Here is a 21,818-nt window from a genome sequence, read left to right as displayed (position 1 = left end):
CAGGTAAAAAGACAACAGTGTCAGCTGTTACACTCCAGACTAAGAGCCTCTATCAGCTTGCTTTATGTTTAAAACCTTCACACAAAGAATAACTGAAACATTTAAACATCGTCAAAAATGTTTGTGTTTGAATTGTGGAGCGAAAAAAGTCTGCGTGGAGAGTCTGTAGCAGATCTGAGGATTATAACACGGTTATTGGCTTATTTTGATATTTTAAATCTATTTGTTCACTGATAAAAAGACTCGAGCTTCTGCCTCCCATAAAGACTTTAATCTTTTCATCAAACAGCCTGCGTCACAAACACAGTCGTATCTCCGTGACAAAAGACTCGGGCTTGTGTTGTTTTTTCAGCAGCTTATTTTGTTGTTTTTACCCAGAACTTAAAAAAAACAATAATAATTTCGTTTCCACTTGTGCAGATCCTGGTGAAGCTCTGCACATTTGTGTCTCCAGCGGAGGAGCTGGCCCAGAAGGATGACCTGCAGTTACTGTTTAGTGCCATCACCTCCTGGTGTCCTCCTCACAACCTGCCCTGGAGGAGGAGTGCTGGCGAGGTGCTCACCACCATCTCCCGACACGGCCTCAGCGTCAACGTGGTCAAATACATCCACGGTATGTACAAACGCACCGTCCGCAAAGGACATCTGTTTCTGGAAGTAACAGTCTTCCAAACCACATCTGGAGGTGCATTTTTGCTCTGAAATATTAGAAAATGTGAACCAGTCCACACACAAACTCTACAGCTTAATAACAAAAAACACATTGTGAGAATACTGCTGAACAAAACAGGGAAGCTTGTTTTCTACCACTTTTAAAACAGATAATTTACAGTTCACAGCCTGTAAAGCTCCAGAGGGTTGCCTAATTACAATTTGTTGTGAGATTTGTGCAATGATTTATGTGACACTAAGTAAAACCATTATTTTTAATGTGATTTATTATTTAAGCTTGGTTGTCCCTGTTATTATTGTGTATTGTTTATTTAAAGTTAAAGAAGAAAAACCCTGAAGCTTTTGTCTTTCAGCATTAAAAAAGCTGTTACAGCAGCACAGATCTGTCTGAAGCTGTTTCTTTGTCCATCTGATGCATTTTTGTTTCACTTCCTATAAATCTAAGATCAAGGGAAAGCTCTTTATGTCCTTAATAATTCCCGTACATTCTGTCACAGAAATTCCTTACAGATTGCATTTCTTTGTCTCTAACACCCCCTCTTCGGTTTACAGAGAAGGAATGCTTGGCTACATGTGTTCAAAACATGCAGCAGTCAGACGATCTCTCCTCTCTGGAGATCGTTGAGATGTTTGCCGGCCTCTCCTGCTTCCTCAAAGACTCCAGCGACGTGTCGCAGACCCTGCTGGACGATTTCCGAATGTGCCAGGGTTACACCTTCCTCTGCGACCTCATGCTCAGGTACAGCTTAGGTCTTCCTTCCTGCAGTTCATCACAGGGTTTTAAAGTCCAACTAGAGCGATTGGTGACCCCTGGTATGAATTACCCAGTGAGTGCAAAAGTGGCAGCTGGAGGTTGCTATTTGAAATCAGTTGCACAGAGGGTGCTGGACAGAAACCGTCCCTGTGACTTCTTTGTTTGCTAGCAAATTGCTACAGTTGTCCATAGTTTGCATGGAAGACACCAACAACTTGTCGTCCTACGCTCATGAATGTGCAGTCTGCTACCAAACACAGCATTCACAAGGCTTTTGCGGCCTGTTTCACCTAGCAACCCCCAGCAACCACTTGGCAACCATTCAGGGATTTACACCTTTTTCTCTGGTGACAGTAGCTACCAAGAATTCAACAGCCTCTGGATGTTTGTGACTGAGACCTTATTTACTTTATGTTGTGTGAAGATTGATGTAACTTCTTCTTGTGCATCCAGACTGGAACAGGCCAAGGAGGACGAATCAAAAGATGCTTTGAAGGACCTGGTCAACCTGGTCACCTGTCTGTGCACGTATGGGGTGACGGAGTTGAAGCCTGCTGGCTTGACAACCGGCGCCCCCTTCCTGTTGCCTGGATTTGTTCTCCCGCAACCTTCTGGGAAAGGTATGTTAGGTGCAACTTTGGCTCATCATTAAATCTGTCATAAGTTTTATAATGAGCAAGACTTCAGAGTAAAACATATAGATGTGCAAATGATGCACTTGGATTAGAGCCTCCATGATTCAAAGTTTTATTCAGTCTTACACTCATCTAGAGGTGATTCATAACGATCTTCCATTGGTGTCCTCTAAGGAAGAAATCAAGGACACATTTAAATAAAGTGTTGAAACAGCGACACTGTTCTAACAAACCAGTGATTTTCAGCTTAAGTCTACACAGTAGCACCAGCCTGATTTTCCCAGAAGCTCTAAAACAAAAAAAGGGATTACTTGTGAAAAAGTCTACATTTCTACCTCCATCCCCATCACTGAAATGACTGATGGGTGCTTCATCCCAGTAAGATTAACCTGTTGACAGACGCCATAATTCCTCTGTCGCCTTTGACGTTGCTGGAGATAAATGACTGAAGCCTCTTTCATGCAAACAGAACAGGCTCATCCTGATTGTGGAAAGATTTAAACGTATTTATTTTTTCATGCACCTGAGGAACGCCGTCGTACTTTTTCTGACCCACATGTACATGCTTGCCAAACAGTAGTTAAGCCGCTTACATATGCATACATAAGATAACTAATAAAGGTTATCTTATCTTATCAATACAACAAAGCCCAAAATAAAGAATTCAAGTAATTCAGACTAAAACTCTGAAGCTGTTGGATTCATTTTAAAACCTTGACATTTCTGTTTTGACCAATGCTGCGTGTAAAGACTGACCCGACACGTGTTGTATGCTTGCGAGCTGTTTGTTGAAGCACCACACACATGTGGCTGTGCGTTTCACCACGCAGTTCAACTTTTGCGTCAGTCGTCAGCACACACACTCTCCCCCAGGTCTCTGGCTTCACTATATATAAAGGGAGAAGCCTTAAGTAAATCACCGCCACCTGTCCCTCCAGCCTCTTGGCACCGCCCCCTTGAGCTCACTGCCCCACTCCTCCCCTGCAGCTGAGCCAGGCACCACACTTCTGCCACACGAGCTTACAAACACAGATTCTGCTAATTAATGCCAGGGCAGAGAATAATTACATAGTACAGTTTTACTAATTAAAGCCAATCTCCTGGCTTGGTTTGTGCTACACAGCCATAATGTGTGGTACAAACCATAAAACCATAATTTTAGTCAGATAATCCACTAAATGTGCTCCAAAGACCCCAACAACAGACGGGGTTGGGAGGTGCAGCTCAGTTACAGACACTGATGGGCTACACCTCCCTGTGTTGGGAGGCCCTTGATGTAACTACTTTAACTCAAAATTGTATTTAGTCCATCTCTACTTATTAATTTCTTTGTTTTTGAAGCAAATGACTAAAATAACATTTCCCTCCATTTATCTGTCATTCTGACTTTGTGTGGGTTCGTTGTTTTCAGCTTTCAATGCTTTAGAATCAAACACAGTTTCTCTGGAGCTGTGGTGTTTGTAACTCAGCTTTTCACCTCCACCCATTCACACATAGTAACACACTCACTGTCAGCGTGTTGGGTTTCTAACCGCATACACCCTCCCACTAACAACACTGAAGTCAACTGAGTCACAAGCACATGCAGTTACACTTGTGTTTACCCACCTAGTGACAGTTCCAGCTGAGCACAGAGTCATTACCAGGAGCCATCATGGTATGAGGGTGCGCTTACACGCCTAATTAACCCGCCACATCCACTTAACTGCTGTGTGTGTTTGAGGCTATGTGCTGACACACACTTTCAGTGCTCCTTTTCTTTACTGTCGTCCTGTGAGTGTGAAAGTCATAGCCTATGATTTCTGAGCTAGCCTAAAATAAGCCTAAAATATTTTTGTTGACTCACTGAATGAAGATTATTCCCTATAAAGACTCCAGTATCAACTCAACGAAGCTAACTGGAAACGTGTATATTTAAAAAAACAAAGAGTGACAACAGGGAAGAAATTTGAAGTATCGTGTATCTGCCCTGTTAACTGTGCAGTGACAGACGGCAGTTTAGAGTAACAGAGGTCGGAGAAAGGAGACGTTTTTGCAGTTGCTGTAAAAAGTTCAGTGGAGTGATTCAGCAGAAACTGAAGGAAGAGTCTCCTGTTGCCTGTACGGAAATCCCCTGCTGAATTTGAAAGTTTGCTCACTTACAAAGAAATGAATACTGTCTCATTTTAATGGAAGACGACAGAATATTAACCACAAAATCCAGAAAAAACACATAAATTATTCATTTAATTGCGACTCATTGAGTGAAATAAGTATTTTATATTAAGGTCATGCAGTGGTCCAGCCAGTTTTGTTTAAATCGTTTGTATTAAACCCGTCTGGGACTCTGTTATGCAACAATCTTGGATATTTACACAAAATGCAAAACGGAGCAAATTTTCTATGACTGGGACCGTTGTGTCTAATTGTTGATCCATTCCAGAATTGTGTGTGTGTGTGTATATATATATATATATATATATATATTTTTTTTTTTTTTTCTTTGTGTTTTAAATTTCAGGCCATACAGTGCGTAATATTCAGGCCTTTGCGGTGCTCCAAAACGCCTTTCTACGGGCCAAAACAAGCCGCCTGGCGTGCATGCTCCTGGACGCCATCGGAAACATCTACACAGCCGAACCGGCCAACTATTTCATCCTAGAGTCGCAGCACACGCTGTCTCAGTTTGCAGAGCGTGTGGCCAAGCTCCCCGAGGCTCAGACAAAGTACTTTGAGCTGCTGGAATTTGTAGTGTTCAGCCTCAACTATGTGCCGTGTAAGGAACTCTTCAGCGTTAGCGTGCTCCTCAAATCGAGCACTTCGCACGCCTGCAGCATCACCGCAGTACGGACGCTGCTGAAGCTGGCCAGGCACGACCCGGTGTTCAGCGACGTGCTGCGGGAGGTCGGACTGCTGGAGGTGCTGGTCAACCTGCTGCACAAGTACGCGGCATTGCTCAAAGAACCGCCCTCACAACAGCAACCACACAGTAACGACCAAGGTGAACTGCTTCTTTAGTTTTCTTTTACTTAACTATTTTACTGGATCACAGTTGTAATCCCGTCTAATATCGACCTCTGTCCTCTCGCTCTGTGTTTCCTTCCATGTTTAGCTGACTGCAAAAACAACACTGTGGCTGAGGAGCAGAAGCAGTTGGCCTGGCTGGTGATGGAGACGCTGACTGTGCTCCTGCAGGGCTCCAACACCACCAACACTAACGCAGGTAAACTCATGCACAGAACAGTTTCTTAAAAAGCATAAATGGTAAATGGCCTGCATTTGTATAGCGCTTTACTAGTCCCTATGGACCCTAAAGCGCTTTACACATCCAGTCACACACACATTCACACACTGGTGATGGCAGCTACATTGTAGCCACCCTGGGGCGCACTGACAGAGGCGAGGCTGCCGGACACTGGCGCCACCGGGCCCTCTGACCACCACCAGTAGGCAACGGGTGAAGTGTCTTGCCCAAGGACACAACGACCGAGACCGTCCAAGCCGGGGCTCGAACCGGCAACCTTCCGGTTACAAGGCGAACTCCCAACTCTTGAGCCACGATCGCAGCACTTTAAATGAAATCCACACAGAAATGTTTTTAGTTATGTGGAGGGAATAATTATAGATTAATATGGACTTTGGAGGCACAACTAGATTTAATGTCCCTCAGTAATTAATTTCTTAAGTACCTGATTCTTATCATATAGCCAAGCTTAAAGCGTCAGTGCTATCAATCAATAGAAACAATAATAAAAAAAGTTTTAAAGAAAAATGACACGACTTTGTGTCTCTATAAGGTCCTGCTGGGTCAAATGCTTGTGAGTCTCATCTCTTATGCTGCTTTTCACTAAATCAGATCTTTTCAGTGCAAATAATGTCTCCTGAAAAAACGCCAAATTACTAAAATGCAGACTGTAGCTTTAAAATTAACTAATACACACTCCATTCCCCATCCTTACCGACGTGTCCTTGAGCAAGACATTGATTCTGCATCTCCAGGATGACGTGCCTTGAACTCTGACCTCCCTGTTGAAGTGGAAAGGAAAGAGTTTTCCACTAGGGATGAATAAATGATGTTACTGCATTTATTTTACACGCTCATCGTTCGTCGGTCAGCTGTAGAAATGCAGTGAATCACAAGCATAAGCAGCAGTGAGAACACTGACAGCTCACAGCGCCGTTTGACCTTGATGATGACGACCGGGTGGTTCGGCGAGGACGACGATGATGTGTGTAATATTTGGAGCGCTTCACTCTGACATATTGATTACATTTACATTTTACGCTTGATCCTCCTCAGCTGGCCTGGAGAGACTTGAGCAAGATTAGAAAGAAATGATAGTAATGGGACTGCTCAAGGTTTTTATATTTGCAGATAAACTTAAATAAATATCAAGAAGGTTACAAAAAATATTTTTCAGTAAAGCATTTATCAAATGGGTTTTTAAGAAGAAGTTTGAACATGCCAAAACGTTCCTTATAAATGTTTAAAAGAAGGATCTAAGGTTATTTGTGCATAACTTCATAATTTTCATTTTACAAATCAAATGGGAAATTGAAAGAGACGAGTATTCTGGTGATTCTGGGGCCCAGTTGGTCCCTCGGAGCAACAACCAAATCTTCAAGGCTTGCAGTGAATGAAAGTATTTAAAGGTGCACTCTCTAGTTTTTTTTTAAAGGTAATTTAATAGAAGAAAAAGGAAACTGTACATAGAATAGTGTGATTGCATCTTCCAATGATGCATTCTCATAAACTCAGAATTAATTCATTACAAATACATTGGAGCTGGTTTGTGGATTGTGGAAGCCACCATGTTACCCACACCGTATTTGAATCCTGTGGCCAGAAGGAAATCTCCTGTTTCACTAATTGTGTTTTACATGTGGTTAAAGTTTGGCCATACACGCAGTACATCAAAGGCAGAAAAGAGGTGTCCGAATGCCATGTAAGAGACATTTAAATTTGTGTCTGCACCTTCAGACTAAAGATATAAAGCATCATACCCATGTTTTATCATCAGAGAAGGAGTCCTCTTCACCAAATGAACAAAAATGTGATGAAAGCGCCACTAGCGTAGTCTCAAATCTGTCAGCAGATTAGATTTGCCATCCTCACGTCTCCAGACAGCTGATAAGAGCCGGCTAAACAACAAGTTATGAGCTAGCATCATGGCAGCTAAAAATCACACTTACCTCTGATTAACAGTTGAGCTACATTTTCACATCATATAAGACTTTATTAACTAAGCTTCCAAGTCCAGCAGAGGAACATCCACGTCACAGATGGTTGAACTCTGGCTGACAGTAGCTAACAATGGCTAACAGCGACTAACATTAGCTAACAGCGGCAAAAAAACACACAACAGTTCAGCGCGTCCTCAGCGTGTACATTAATTGTGACTCAACTTTAGAGCCGACCGCAGTAAAACTTGGATGTAGTCTTTATTATGTTGCAACCACAGGTTCTTAGTACTCTGAAATCTACCCATCAGCAACAAACTGGTTTATTCATTAATTGACCTGATTTCATTATGTTTTGTGTTTTCTTCTTTTCTTGCAGCTCTGTTCAGAGAGTTCGGTGGCGCGCGTTGCGTTCACAACATCGTGAAGTACCGCCAGTGTCGCGAACACGCTTTGCTCATCATCCAGCAGCTTGTCCTGTCGCCCAGCGGCGACGACGACATGGGAACGTTGCTGGGCCTCATGCACTCTGCACCGCCCAGTGAGCTGCAGCTGAAGACAGACATACTGAGGGTAACGGCTCACGCCACTCATTCGTCTTCTTTTTGTTTTAATCAATATTGTCGAAGCGCTTTCTGCTGGGATTCACCACTTATATTTTTTTAATTTGTGCAGTTTGTGTCTTTTTACATTTACTTCTGCTGAATTTGTTTTAGTAGACATTTTAAAAAAAAACCCGTCTGTGAATTTGAGTGAGATGGCTCAGGAAAGGAAAGTCTGTAATTTAAAAAATCAATATTCATTTGAAGCCCTGCATACAGTAATTGCTTCAAACAAGGTGCACTGAGAGCTAGGTGCACATAAAAGCATACACTACACTCACATTCACTCACACACAGACAGGATGTGAGCGAGGCTCATCTGCTGAAGCGTAATTGCATTTTCAGATTCCACTCCTTCAAACGAGGTTATTCACATGCCGAGGCTTTACTTGGATTAACCCGTCAGCATTTTACTCCAATTCCGTTAATCAGGGATTTTAATTATCGCCCTAAAAAGGATTCCAAAGAACTCATATCAAATCTGGTTTGACTTTAATAATTTTCCTCCCTCTTCTTCAGAGTTTAAGTATCACTTACACTAACGCACTGCAGACCCTCTAAGAGATACCACCCTTGTGAAGGTGTCCACGTATATATCTCGAGAGAGAACAGCCTGTCCCTAAAGCCTCCCCATGGCTGGTAAACTTAACACCCCAAAAGCCAAGTTTTATGTGCGTATAGATGTACCCTGGTGGCAATTTCCCAGGAAGAGGATGTCTTTAACATCCTGTGATTGGTTTTAAAAGCATTGTGCTGAGTCTGTAAGTCTTCTAAAGTAGCAGGAAACAGCTGGATCAGTGGTGCAACGTGTAACAGTTTTTACTTCTCCTTTATTCACTGTCCCTCCAGTGGGACATGTTTATAGGTCCCAGCTATACTCATTACTTTTCTAGCTGTAATTTTGAGAAATGGGCGATGGGAAATGTGAAAATCCAGTGCAGTGATTTCTCAGTACTGGGATGCAATTCTCTGTGAGATTTCACTGGTGGCGTGTTCCTTAGCAACAAAACATGGGATGTTCTTAGTTTTTCTTATTGCATCTAGGTGAAAAGCTAAGAACATCCCATGATTCAGTGTCTTGTAGAAGCCTTTCCCCTTTACAGCTTCAGTTCATTTCACGTTTGCAGACAGAAGTTTTTGCACAGCTCTCTTAACGTCCCACCAGTGTTTCAAAAGAAAAGACTTCATTGAGTTTTTTCTTTTGCTGCAGAGTTTGGGATCTGTCTTCTGTTGCATGGCCCAGTTTTAATGGTGGCCTCACGTTTGACTGTAGGACACTTTGGTACTGGTGACTTCAAGGTGCCAGGTCGTGTGGCTGCAAAGCAAACATAAGTCATCACCCCTCCACCACCGTGCTGACATACTGCACAGTAGTATGACGTGTTTGTGTTAATATGGTGTCAGGCGTGGCGCTGTGCATTATGCCCCACGTAGTTCCAGAAGTCCTGTGGTTGGTTCAGAAACAAACCTAAGCTGTGCCGCTGTGTTTCCATGTTTGTTTTCGAGAGAAGAGGATCCATCTAAGCAACCCTTCCAAACAAGCTGTACTTTTTCTAATGTTGCTGTCATGATCTTGAACATTTAACATGGTAATGAGCAGGTAAACTGTCAAACAGGAGCCTGCCAAATCTTCTGCGTTTTACCCCTCAGCCATAAAAGGCTGATTGGATATTGTCATCACCTTGCTGGGTGGGTGGGCGGCATAACACTCAAATTTGTGATCGCGATAACTAAAGACCGAGGTGATGTAAAAAAAAATCCAATTGATATCATGGGTGTATCTAATAAAAATCTCAGACAAATGTCAGTGACCTGGACCTCAAGGTCAGAGGTTAGTAGTGGTGCAACGGATCACGGTTGATCCGAAATCCGAACCGATCCCACTCCACGGTTCGGCACGCACGTGACCTGAAGATTCAAAAAAGAAGAAAAAAAAAGTATGTGTATGGTGCGCGTGGTCAGTCTGTCAAGCGATAGCTATGGTCAGTGCTAGCGGTCCAAGTGGAGGAGCAGAGGAGTTTGAGGTATTTAAGTAGCCCTTTGCTGCCCAGTCTGACCGGGCTAAAGCTATTACAGAAGCTACTGGGGTGTTTAGCTGCAGACGGGACGCCGTATTCTGTTGTGCAAAACAAGGGGTTTAAACTATGATGAACATGCTTGAGCCACGCTATGATATCCCGTTGCGCGTCCACTTCAGTGACAAGATTGTACCCAGGCATGTATGCGCAGGAAAAGATTTAAGTTATGGCTGAGCTGTCCCAGGCATCTTTTGTTGCTTTAACTGCTACAAATGGGTGGAGCTCCAGGGCAACGGAAAGCTACGTGACTGTGACCGCTCATTATATCACAGCGGAGTGCGATGTAATGAGCTGTATGTATTATTGTAGGGTCTACCTTACAATATAAAGCGCCTTGAGGCGACTGTTGTTGTGATTTGGTGCTTTATAAATAAAATTGAATTGAGTGGTAGATACAAAGACTCTACTGCCCCTTTAATAATTGCATGGAATGAGTCTTGAGTTGAATGTTTTTAACAGGCAAAAAATACTTCAAAAAGTAAATGTAAAATTTTTGTCTTTTTGTCTTTTTTTGCTTTTAGAGGTTAGGGGTCGATTTTTAGGAACACCATTGGTATGAGTGTCAAAGTCCGAGTTGACTTTGCTCTTGAGCCTTTTACAGCTGAGGGGTACAAATTAGTTTAAATTGTATCTTTAGGCGTTTTACTATCAGTCTCTCACAAACACGCATGATTGGTTCCCATTTCTTTAGCTGAATCGATGCAAAATGCCAAAGATCAGAGTTTGAAAGGCATAAAATTGTATTTTTGCACCAAAAAAAATACAATTTTATACTTTAATAGCTCTTTAAAAACCACCTTGGTTTTTAAAGGGCTATTAAAGTATGCTTTTCCAATGCAGGGAAATCGTATCTGGACAGAAAAGTACACAATAGAACCGTGTCTGACAAAAAAGTTTTGGTGTTCTTAAACAAGCCTGGAGAATTATTCCTGAAGACTACTTAAAGATATTACAAGAAGGCTCACCTAAGAGAATTCAGGCTGTATTGAAGAATAAAGGTGGTCATAATAAATATTGACACTCAAGCTTGTTAAAACCATACAAACTCTGTTTCTGGCTGTATTTCAGTGTGTGCTGGCACATGTTTCATTAATTGACTGCACTATTTTTCACCTTTTTCCTAACAGGATATAGAGAAATGAGCGACTGAGACTTTTGCACAGTGCTGTGTATATGTGCTACATAAATATAACCTATACATGTGCTACAGTCATTACAGTATGATGCTCTGCTGCCTGATGAGTGAATGGTACAGAGGGTGGTTAGGGTGGTCCGTCATGGATAACGGTTTGTTCAGTGAACTCTATTTGACCACAGCTTCAAAAGTAAATACATATACACATACTCTCACCAGCCACTTCAGTAGTTACACTGCAAAAACAAAACCTCAGTACTGCATTACTCATTACTCAAACTGCACTGTTGGTCACTGTAATGATTCTGAAGTGACAGAACAAGAAAGTGCATCTGATGATCCTGTCCTACTGGAAACAGAGGAACCTTTTCCACCAGCTGAACAGAGGCAAAGATCTAGGCCATGGGTGTCAAACTTGAATGAGCTGTGGGCCACTGCTGGCTCTGTCGTCTCATTGGAGGGTCACTTAGTGTTCAAGTAGTACAAAACAAACAAGAAAACACCCACAAATGTTTCTGAAAATGTAGCGTTTTCTTTTTGTTTTTTTAAATTTCAAATATTGTTTAACAAGACAAATCTGCAAATGTGAGCGTAATAATTTTTCTCTCTCTTAACCGAAGCCGTTCATTGAACTGCCAAATAAACAAACTCGTCCTCTCTTTCCGGCCAGAAACGTGGCAGCACTTCTGCTATAATTTTGTTCGTATTTAACAAAATAAAAATGCAGACATAAGTGTGCACATTAGTTTTTGACTCTCAGTGAACTAACGCAGCCAATCCCTCGACATGTTTGTGCTCTCTGCTCATGTTGCCTTCATATTAAATCATTTTTGGCTTTTTAAAGAACTTCTTTGAACATTGCAGTCAACAACAAACACATCCTTCCTAACAAAAAAAGTACCTTCAAGGGTCAAATTGCATTAGATTTCTTCACGTCAGCTGCAAGTAGGGGTGGCGTGGGCCGCAAGTGGCCACCGGGCCGCGAGTTTGAGACCCCTGTCCTAGGCGGTCTGAGACAACTCTTTGTGCCTTCCACAAACCACAGTCTCCAGAAGACAAGACCGTGGAGTTGATCTACCCCTTTGAGTTTCAGGGTTTTTTCAGCATTTGGTCAGCATTTCCTGATCCTGCTCATGGTGCCAAATAAGCCTGTCCCACCGACTGGACAGAAGCAAAGCATCCTGTGCAACTACAGAATATTCACAACTAAATCAAAGCCCTGAAATTGAAGCGGTCGACCAAGGATTCGAACCTCCTCCTGTTTTTCATCCCATTTCTTTCTTTTTTGTCCTCTGTTCACTTCTCCCTCTCTACCACCGTCCCCCATTCCACTCGATGTCCTTCCCTCGCTTCCTGCCGATTAGCCTTCCCATCATGTTCCCTTCCTGACTCTTTTCCTCCCTCCTTGCCTCCTCTTTCTCTTCCTTTCTTCATTCCTATCGCCCTCCTTGGTATCTCGCTCTGATTCCCTGTTTTGCTCCCTCCCCACCACCTATTCCTCCCAGCCTTCCTCCCTCTCTTTCTCCCAATCTGCCTTCCTATCTTCCTTCCCCCCTCATCTTCTTTACTCCCCCCCAGTCTTCCTTCACTCCCTTTCATCTTTCCTCATCCCTGCATTCCACTCTCTGTCTTCTCCTCTATTTTCCTCCCTACATTTCTCTACCTTCATGCTCTTCTCCCCCACTTAATGCCCCCCTCTGAGACGGTCTGTGATTGATTATTTAATCATTATCTTAAATAATCAGTCCCAGGTGTTGTGGGAATACCAAAACATTAAAACATTAAATTTTAAAATAACTAACTATAAAAAAGTTTGTTTAATAAATGAGTTCAGGGTACTGAGAGTGTCAGAGAATGAGAGTTATTTGTGCAAATCAGAAATAAAGTGATGATTCCAGTACAGCAAAATCAGGAAAAATAAATAGTTTTCATAAATAAATCATTTTCATCAACTATGGAATAGTTTTAAGATTGAATTTGGTTAATGCAGTCCGTCTTCTGCTCTCCACACTGACGTCCTGGTGTTTAAAGAGTTATTTTTCCTCACGTTACCATTACAAGTGTATAAAAATAATGTATTGATTGTTTTCAGATATCCACGACTGTCAAGTTAGCCTGAGTAACATTAGTACCAGTACTTCTTTAGTTTGTTATATTCTTGACCGAAATACTGCACATGTACTTATTGCAGTATGCAGAGAAGCATGCATCATTTAGTTGTGCATCGCATGCTTCCATCATTTTTACTTCAGAGGTGATGATATTAAAAAGCTCCCGGTGGTGCTGTTTATTTTTTATTGACACCGCACGTCACCGGTGTCATTCAAAAGCTTCACCTGCTGTCGGTTGCAGACATTTTTCTCCCTGTTTGCCAATTAAAACCTTTGCCTGTCATAGTCGCTCTGTGTTCTCAGGCATTTTTTTTTTTTTTTTACCTCCCCAGACGCATATCTAGGTTACAGTTTGATGTTTCAGTTTGGTCGCTTGCAAATGCAAACCATAAAAACCGAGTCGGTGCAGCGAGGCGAAGAAACCCAGAGGGGCTCATAAATATGTCCCTGAAAAAGAACAATGAGAGGAAAAATGAGTTGATGAATAGAAATGTGATTGAAGGGGTTGACAAAAAATAAATGAGATGAAAAATCAAGACAGGAGAAAATAACTGAGCAAGTTATAAAGTAAATAAGTGGGAGTTCAGGTCTGTCAGGGAAGGAGAAACATGGCGTGTGACATCGTCAGAAGACATTACGCATCAAGCTACGTTAGCTAAAGCAAAAACAGTAGCGTTTGTAGACGTGTCCGTCTGTAAAAATCCCAATGAAATAATCCTTCCTCTCTTCAGGCTTTGTTATCCGTGCTGCGAGAGAGTCACCGCACTCGGACGGTGTTCCGCAAGGTGGGCGGCTTCGTCTACGTCACCTCGCTTCTGGTGGCCATGGAGCGCTCGCTGTGTCAGCCGCTGCGACACGGCTGGGAGCGCGTGAACCAGAACCAGGTTTTTGAGCTCCTGCACACAGTCTTCTGCACGCTCACCGCCGCCATGCGCTACGAGCCAGCCAACTCGCACTTCTTCCGTACGGAGATCCAGTACGAGAAGCTGGCCGACGCGGTCAGGTAAGGACCGCCTGTTCAGGAAAGAAGACGTTTTGTTTTGTGGACACAACACACTGAGCAGTCGAGTAGACCACAGTTTGTCAGAAAAACATCCAGATAGTTGAAGTTGAGTGAAATTAAGACTTTTGAACGTGTTATGATTGTTTGTATGAGTATGGTTGTCCTCTTGCCTTCTCCTAACAACTGCTCGCCGTCCTCCAGGCTGCTGGGCTGTTTCTCAGACACTAAGAAGCTGGGCCCCACAAGTGTGTTCCCCTCTAACGCTCAGCCTTTCCAGAGGCTCCTGGAGGACGAGGCCGTCCCTGGAGGCTGTGCAGGAGACAGTGTCTGCCCTACGCTCAAGCACTGCAGCAAGCTCTTCATCTATCTGTACAAGATGGCCACAGATTCTTTTGACAGGTCAGCAAAGCAAAGACCCAACAGTACAGCTTTGTTAGGAACATTTATTCAAGATTAATAATAAATATAGCTCTAAATGCACAATCTGTATGTTATAATTTCACCATCCTCTCTTCACACAATAACCAGCAGATATAATATCCAGCTGTCAGCAGTGTGCATATTGCACCACTGTGAAACCCCTGAAAGTGTGGCTGCCCGCTCACACACGTGCAGTATAACATAGAAGCTGCACAGCCTGGTGGTGCTGTCATGTTTTCCAGAATTCGTGACATTTCAGCTGTCAAATATTCCAAACTTCAGTGCGCCTACGATTCCTCTGCAAACAAAAGAAAAACTCTCAAGACAGTCACTTTGTTGTTTGCTCTTTGTGACAGATTGTAGTTGCTTAGTTTGAGCTCGAATTGAGTTGAAGATATGTTAATTTTCTGGATAATTACAGTCCATCTGCATGTGTGCACCACAAAGGTCTAAAACAAACTTTAAACTTTGTGATTTCTTATCCATATTTAGTAATGCAGTTATTAAAGTAATCTCCTCACGCTACATGCCAGGATCATGTGTAGGTGGCGTTGTGCATGTGCCCCAGCCGGAGCTCTGATCCTGTTTTCTCTGTCACTTTTCCACTAACAACCTCTTCCCCTTCTTTTCTCTCTTTCTGTTTCTCTTCCTTTAACCTCTGGCGCTGTCTGGCTGTTCATCCTCGGTCTGGCCCATCTGCACGGCCGTGTGTGTGTGCATGCCTGTGTCTGAATGTGTGCGCGCGTGACGCGATGCAGTCGTGCGGAGCAGGTGCCTCCCTGCCTGACTCACGAGACCTCACTGCCCTCCCCGTGGGGCACGCCAGCACTCGCCAGGAAGAGGTAGCTACAGCGCTCTGTCACTTTCCTCACCCTCATCCCTCCTTCTCTGTCATGCTTACCTTCAGTAGATACTAAAAGAGACCTGCTGTGTGCCAGAATAACCACTGATCCGTTAACTGTCACATAGAGCTACTTTTAGCTGTTTTACAGGAATTAAACTTGTTTCCTCATTTTTAAAACAGACACATATGAACATTAAAGAGGACCTAATGCTTTTTCTGCTCATAGTAATCATGCCCAAAGTGCTGGTAATCCATGTGAGACACTCAGGCTTCAGGGTGCTCTGAACACACAGTGTCAGACAGTTTTTTTTACTCTTTGATTTTTATGATGCCGTAGAGCACAGACGCACTCACTCACCGACTGTTCCCCTTTGTGAGGGGCAGCCAATTAGAAGAAGGGCGACTTAAAGGGAGAGCAAGGAGCTAAAGCAGCTTAATTTAGATGAAGTGAGTGCATAGACCAACGGCCAGTATACGATTTATTAAACCACCACAAAGTGTGCGGTTTGTGCCATAGATGCACTAAACACTGCTGTAATTAGTAATTACTCCCTATAATTCTCTAATAGTTTATGTGGAACGTCAATGCTAAAATATAATTATTATTGTTGTTCATTAATTTTTTACATTTTTTACAAAAAAAATCACAAGAAAGCGAAACTATTTTTTGTTATTAAGATGCCAAATTATAGTTATTTACACTTAATTTCTCTTTTTTCAGAGGACAGTGTGAAACATGTTTTTGACAGATTCCTAAAATACTTGTTTTCTTCTGTTTATGACAGCTGGTCTAATAAATTTGTTGAGCTCAGTAAATAAGGATAATTTTAACCGTGACTCATTAGAGGTTTACTCTGGTAGACGAGAAGAAGAACAGCATATTATATGGCCTTTAAAATGAAGCACTATTCATGAGTAGTTTTAAAGACACAACTATATTACCTGTGGTGTCCAGAGGCTTAGAGATCATCCACAGCATCATACTCAAACTGTTTTATCAGATTCAAACTTTATGATTTTCGCTGCCAAAAGAGTGCAGCAGATATTTCAGCATCTACAGAAAATGACAAGTCAGTGAGTCACAGTCATCTGTTTAGCAGTAAGTGATGTCGTGCAAGAAAAATGTATTTTTTGGTAAATGCAGTTTTCTCTGTGTGTTTTGACTCTTCGTTCACACGTAAATGCTGATTTGAAAGCCTGAAAATGAAGCACGGACAAAAGAAGATCCTGATTAGATGTTACTGGCTTCATTTCTTTGAAACAGGGTGTTGGCCTTGACCTTTTTAAAAAACAAATTAATACTGGAGGTGATTTAAAGTAGTAGAATGACTAAAACAGTAGTTCAAGCTCTTAGCTGCATACACAAACTGCTTTAAATGAATTCATGTTTTGTTGCGACCCCCGCTGAGACGTTTCTCCACACTGTCAGACAGATTCAGTCTAAATTACTGTGCGTTTTTCTTCTCATCACATTCCTCCTGTGCTCCTCTGTCCTCTCTTCTATCTGCTGAAATTGCCCCTCTCTCTCTAAAAACCCAATCTCTGCTCCTATTTGAATTTCATTTACAAAGGGAAAACTGGTCGGGACATTTTAAATGTGCTCTGCTGTCTGCTGTCAAGGTGAGGCCGAGGGTCTCTCCCCTGCAGACTTCTCCCCCTCCGCCTGTCTGGATCGGCTCCAACACTGCATATTCATGAGGAGGACTAATTTGACAATTAGAGATGATGGGGCACTCGTCCTTGCTAATGCACTTCATTATAAGATCTTCTTTGTGGATTTAATAGCGTCGCAGTTGCTTCCTGTGTTTTTACTTCAGTTTCAACAAGTCTGTTTATGATCGGAAGCCTTAGTTTACTCAGGTTTATTTGGCAGCCTGAATAATATGAAGAAAGTTGCTAAATACTTAATTTTTTTCATTGTTCCATAAAAACAAAAGCTTGTCTGGTGTCATTTTGCTGCTCAGCTCAAACAGCGAGTTTTGCCTTGAAGAACATGGCGGTGATTGTGATGTGCAAATTGCAGCAATCAGCGCCGTGATCATCATGTTTATGACAGTGACATGAAAAAGCTGTTCTTGTTTTTTTTTAATGTTCTTTAGTCTGAAAAAGGAACTCTTTCAGTTGCACGCTAGGATACCTCATGTTTTTAGACCGTGTCCACGCTGAGCCAGCTAAATCTGAAACAGCAGCGTGAAAATAAAGCAAAATTTTACACTTTAAGCTTTAAGTCTCCATTTACACAAAACACCTGACAGGAAACACGGGGGGTGCCTGGGCCACAGTAATCAGGCATTGTGAGAATAAATCAGATTCATAATGTTTGCACCGATTCAGTTTTTCTGTTCATTTGTTTAAATATAGCACCAATACACCTCACCAGTAACATCGAGGTGCTTTATTCTCCAAGTTTAAGACCTTACCTTATTAGTTAAAAGCTCCAATAATCCCCTATATCATCTGCTGAAGGGAAAGAGAAAAGAGAAAGGAAAAAAGAGTGAGAAAAGGACGAGGAGTAGACGAGGTTAATGCTACATAAAGGCCTCGTCTCCAGCCGGTGGATGGCCGCCCCCCCCTGAGCCTGCTTCTGCCGGAGGCTTCTTCCTGTAAAACAAGAGTTTTTCCGTCCCGCTGTTGTCAAGTGTCGCTCAAAGGGGGTCGTTTCTGTATTAGTCTACGGTCTTTAACTTACAATATGAGGGGTCTTAAGCGAACTGTTGTTGCGATCATATAAATGAAATGGAAGAAAATTAAAATTGATTTAAAATGAAAAGTGGGTGATTCCTAAGCCTAATCTTAAAGTAGAGAGGGTGCCCGTCTGGGTGGTTACGGAGGACGGGGTGATAACTGAAAGCTCTGCCTCACGTCCCACTTTTAGAAACCACAAATAATTGTGCAGAGTGAGAATGAAGTACTCTGTTGGGATAATATTATATTAACAGGTCTTTAAGGTATGACCTGCACTCATAAAGGTTTGTAATCCCTGAAAACCTGACCGGCTTAGTCTTGGTTTCCTCCTCTGTAGCTTGTGTGAGCTCTAACCACCTTCAGCACAGCTGGCGTTTACCAAAGCATGTTGCTTCCATTACACTGCATTTATCACTGAATCAGGCGAACTCTGCTTTTAATGATTTTCTAATGTATAGTTGAGAACTTCACAGATTAAACAAAAAGAAATCAGAACAAATAATGAAATAAATCAGCAACTCAAAGCCGAGTTAGAAACTACTAGGAGGCAAACATAAGGAGATTTTTATGTTTTATCCGGCAGCGGATAATCAATTAAACGAGTGATTCGATTCTGAAGAATCCAAAAACAGTTTAAAGAATCCACCAGCTGCTGTGAACATCAACAGTCTGGTTCATTTTCTTGCCCCCCAGCGTTTTATGCTGACTGTAACCTTTCCAGCTCTGCATTTCTCCTGGGGAGGGATTTGCATCGCAGTAACACACCTATTTTGCCTAATTGCCCGAGTGCAGGCCCCTGCACATCTCCTACTCTCTGCTGCCTGCACAGTGGGGGGTGGAGAGTAGGGGGCTTGTTGCTTTGGATGGAACTGTAGCCATCTGACACCTCGATCTCTGAAGTGTGCAAACAACTCGACTGGTGTTGACTAAAGTTACAGTCGGTGTTAAATACAATGCTTACACTGATCAGTGTTGGGAGGAGAGCAAGGTTTCCCCCTGAGCCCTGGAAGATCCTGCGACTTTGATTATGAATAAGATTTTGTGTTTTTGTGAGCTACTTACATATTTTACAGCAGAGCAGGAGTTGTAAACAGTTGCGACTCGAGTGGTTTAGAGAGTAAACAAACTTCCATTAACGGGGACAATCAGGCTTCTCCGTGGCCAAAAACTCAACATTCTGATCCTTTATGAAAAGAAAAGTTTATATTTACAGGAGCAAAGTTTTCACAGTATTTTTACCTTTTGTTTCTGTGTGAAATGTTATGTGAATATTTTCATGCAGCTTGCTTTGAAAAAGCCAATTTTGACTTCCCTCTCTCTTCCTTTGTGCTCCCAGACACGGTTACTACGGCACGTCGGGGCCCCCTGCACCAGCGAAAGCCCTGACTGACCTGAAGCTCCACTTAACGAACTCCTCCCACCCCATTTCCTCATCGTCCTCAACAGACATGGTGGTCATTCACCCAGGGGCCGTGCTGGCCATGGTGGACCTGCTGCCCTCCGTCTCCTCTGACAGCCAGCCAGAGGTGAGGAAATGAAAGGCAATGTGCTTCCTGTCAAAGTGGGTGAAGGGATTCGATGGCAGGCAGGAAGTGCCTTTTTTCAGTTGGGTTTTTCACGTCAGACGGCAGCCAGACAGTGTGAGTCAGCTACATATGTGTGTTTTAGGGGAAAGTCAGTCGTATTGAATGATTACATGCAGGTAATTAACTTACTAATCAGTGAATTGCCCAAAGCACCCTCTCACAATTTCCTGATTTTGCTTATTTTTGCCTCTTTACAGGGCGATTTAAACTAAGCTTAAGTCTTAGTCTTGGTTTTAACGTCTAGCTCTCCAACTTTCTGCTCCTCCCAGCATGCCCTCGACCTGCAGCTGGCAGTCGCCAACATCCTGCAGCTCCTGGTGAACAGCGAGAGGAACCAGCAGGTGTTGTGTGAAGCCTGCCACCATCAGCGACTGTTGCAGCGCTGCAGCCAGGCCCTCAGCGATGAAGACCACCCTCTGCACCCGCCGCTGCAGAGGATGTTCGAGAGGCTGGCCTCGCAGGCCCTGCAGCCGATAGCACTCAGGTACTGAAGCTGGCCATGTTGATAACATGATGTAGGCACCAACAAACCTAAACTGAGAAGCTTCAACACTGAAATGCTGCCCCAACAATGACTGTTTCAGATGATAATAAAGAGATTAAAATAAAAGCATAAAAGCAAGACAACTCAAACAAATATTTTAGCTATTATTCTTTTTTTTTTTTTTGAAAATCTAAATGAAGTTTCAGATGAAATCCTTGACTAACATCACAGAAACACACAAGGTCAGATTAGGTGAGTCTGGCTAACATCAGCGGTGCTATCGCCAGCTGACACCTGCACAGTCCGTTTACTCTGACACAGCCTTTCTTTTTCCAGATCAAAGAATGCAGTCCCAGCTGGAGCCAATCAACATCTTCTATATTAATAAAATATGAATTATTAGTCTAACTAATTACTATTTATACTACAACCTTAAACCCAACCTCAGACCCCCTTAACCAACATTACATCAAACCCAAATCTTTATGAGGCTTTCTCTCAGACTCTTAATTCTAAGCACAATAAACCTCTGATGCACACTGTTTCATGAGGTACTTTACTGCTGATGGAACAGAATCAGCAACCAGGTTTAAATAGTGAACAAATGCATCACATGAAAACAGATTTATCTGTGGTGAAGTAAGATATATAAAGTATTAGAGACAAAAAAGAAAAGGCAGTGCGTTACTTTGCTTTATGGAGGTCCATCACTGTCCATAACTGTTAGACGGAGGAGGGATCTAAATCTCATTCATAACCAAATATCGGTCCAGGTTATTATTTCCACATGAAAACAAAAGAAAGCCTTAATTAATAATTATTTAATTATTCATTCATTCATTAACATCCCAGCGTGTGCAGTTTAAAGTCTCAGAGAGAAGGTCGGCTGTTCAGGGAAAGTTGACGTTCAGCTGTTTCTTGGTTGTAGCTGGTTTTTTAAATTGGTTTTAGTCATGTTTGTGACACGTGTCTAACATTATTTTTAAGTTCGATTTTTTTTTTTTTTTTACTCCATTTAACCAGTAAATAAGAAACCAAAGGACAGACCCACAAAAACCTGAGAACAATGAAGAGATGTAATACCTCACATTCAGGGTTTTTTAAACATTAAAGTGTTTGTCTGGACTTTTCTGCACAGACCTGAGCTTGGAGCAAATAATATTTTATGAACAAAATCATTTTGTTCTTGGAAAGCAGTTTTGTTTTTTTATCATGCTAATGTGCATTTGCATTGTCGGGTTTCACTGAATGAAGACTGATTTTATATGCAGGCAAAACGGAGTGATTCTCATTTCCCGCTTGACTTGTTACGTGAGATGGGAGATTGGGGTTGAGGGACAAGACTGAAAGTTATTTGACATGCACATGGTTGGTTGTTTTCATATGTTAATGCAGCCTGCCTGGCTCACATTCTCTCCCTCCAGCTGGATTTATGCTGGGGGTACACGTATCGCTGTCTGTCAGCCTGTTCCCCATCCTTCCCTTCATTCCCCCCCCCCCCCTCCCTGTCAGGCCTACCCTTCATATTTCCACTCCTCTTATTTTTTTCTTCTTCCCATTAGAGCAGGGCGATATGGCCAAAAATATTTATCACGATATATATTTGAAAATTTGCAATAACGATATAACTGACGATATAATTGATGCGA

The 21,818-nt window shown here is 42.4% G+C and overlaps 1 protein-coding gene across 8 annotated transcripts in view; it reads left to right on the top strand.

Annotated features, from left to right (window-relative positions):
• wdfy3 (WD repeat and FYVE domain containing 3) overlaps positions 1-21,818 on the top strand; it is a 121,012-nt gene that overhangs the window by 37,983 nt on the left and 61,211 nt on the right. For 7 of the 8 annotated variants that reach the window (XM_085295541.1, XM_085295540.1, XM_085295545.1 and 4 more), the window contains exons 5-16: positions 1-3; positions 421-613; positions 1,225-1,411; positions 1,880-2,046; positions 4,562-5,041; positions 5,153-5,263; positions 7,601-7,794; positions 13,879-14,150; positions 14,352-14,549; positions 15,329-15,412; positions 19,436-19,625; positions 19,955-20,169. The exon at positions 1-3 is cut by the window's left edge and continues 234 nt beyond it. In XM_085295541.1, the coding sequence (XP_085151667.1) occupies positions 1-3; positions 421-613; positions 1,225-1,411; positions 1,880-2,046; positions 4,562-5,041; positions 5,153-5,263; positions 7,601-7,794; positions 13,879-14,150; positions 14,352-14,549; positions 15,329-15,412; positions 19,436-19,625; positions 19,955-20,169 (2,294 nt within the window). The remainder of the gene's footprint in view (positions 4-420; positions 614-1,224; positions 1,412-1,879; positions 2,047-4,561; positions 5,042-5,152; positions 5,264-7,600; positions 7,795-13,878; positions 14,151-14,351; positions 14,550-15,328; positions 15,413-19,435; positions 19,626-19,954; positions 20,170-21,818) is intronic. The other variant, XM_085295543.1, reaches the window with a different exon arrangement.

This window comes from Mchenga conophoros, linkage group LG12, assembly GCF_057382185.1.
Source record: "Mchenga conophoros isolate Kocher_MC1m ecotype Shallow Benthic linkage group LG12, M_conophoros_male_GT1.1, whole genome shotgun sequence".
Classification (NCBI taxonomy): Eukaryota; Metazoa; Chordata; class Actinopteri; order Cichliformes; family Cichlidae; genus Mchenga; species Mchenga conophoros.
The sequence above is the reverse complement of the archived record's forward strand: the minus strand, read 5'-3'. Positions and strand labels throughout refer to the sequence as shown.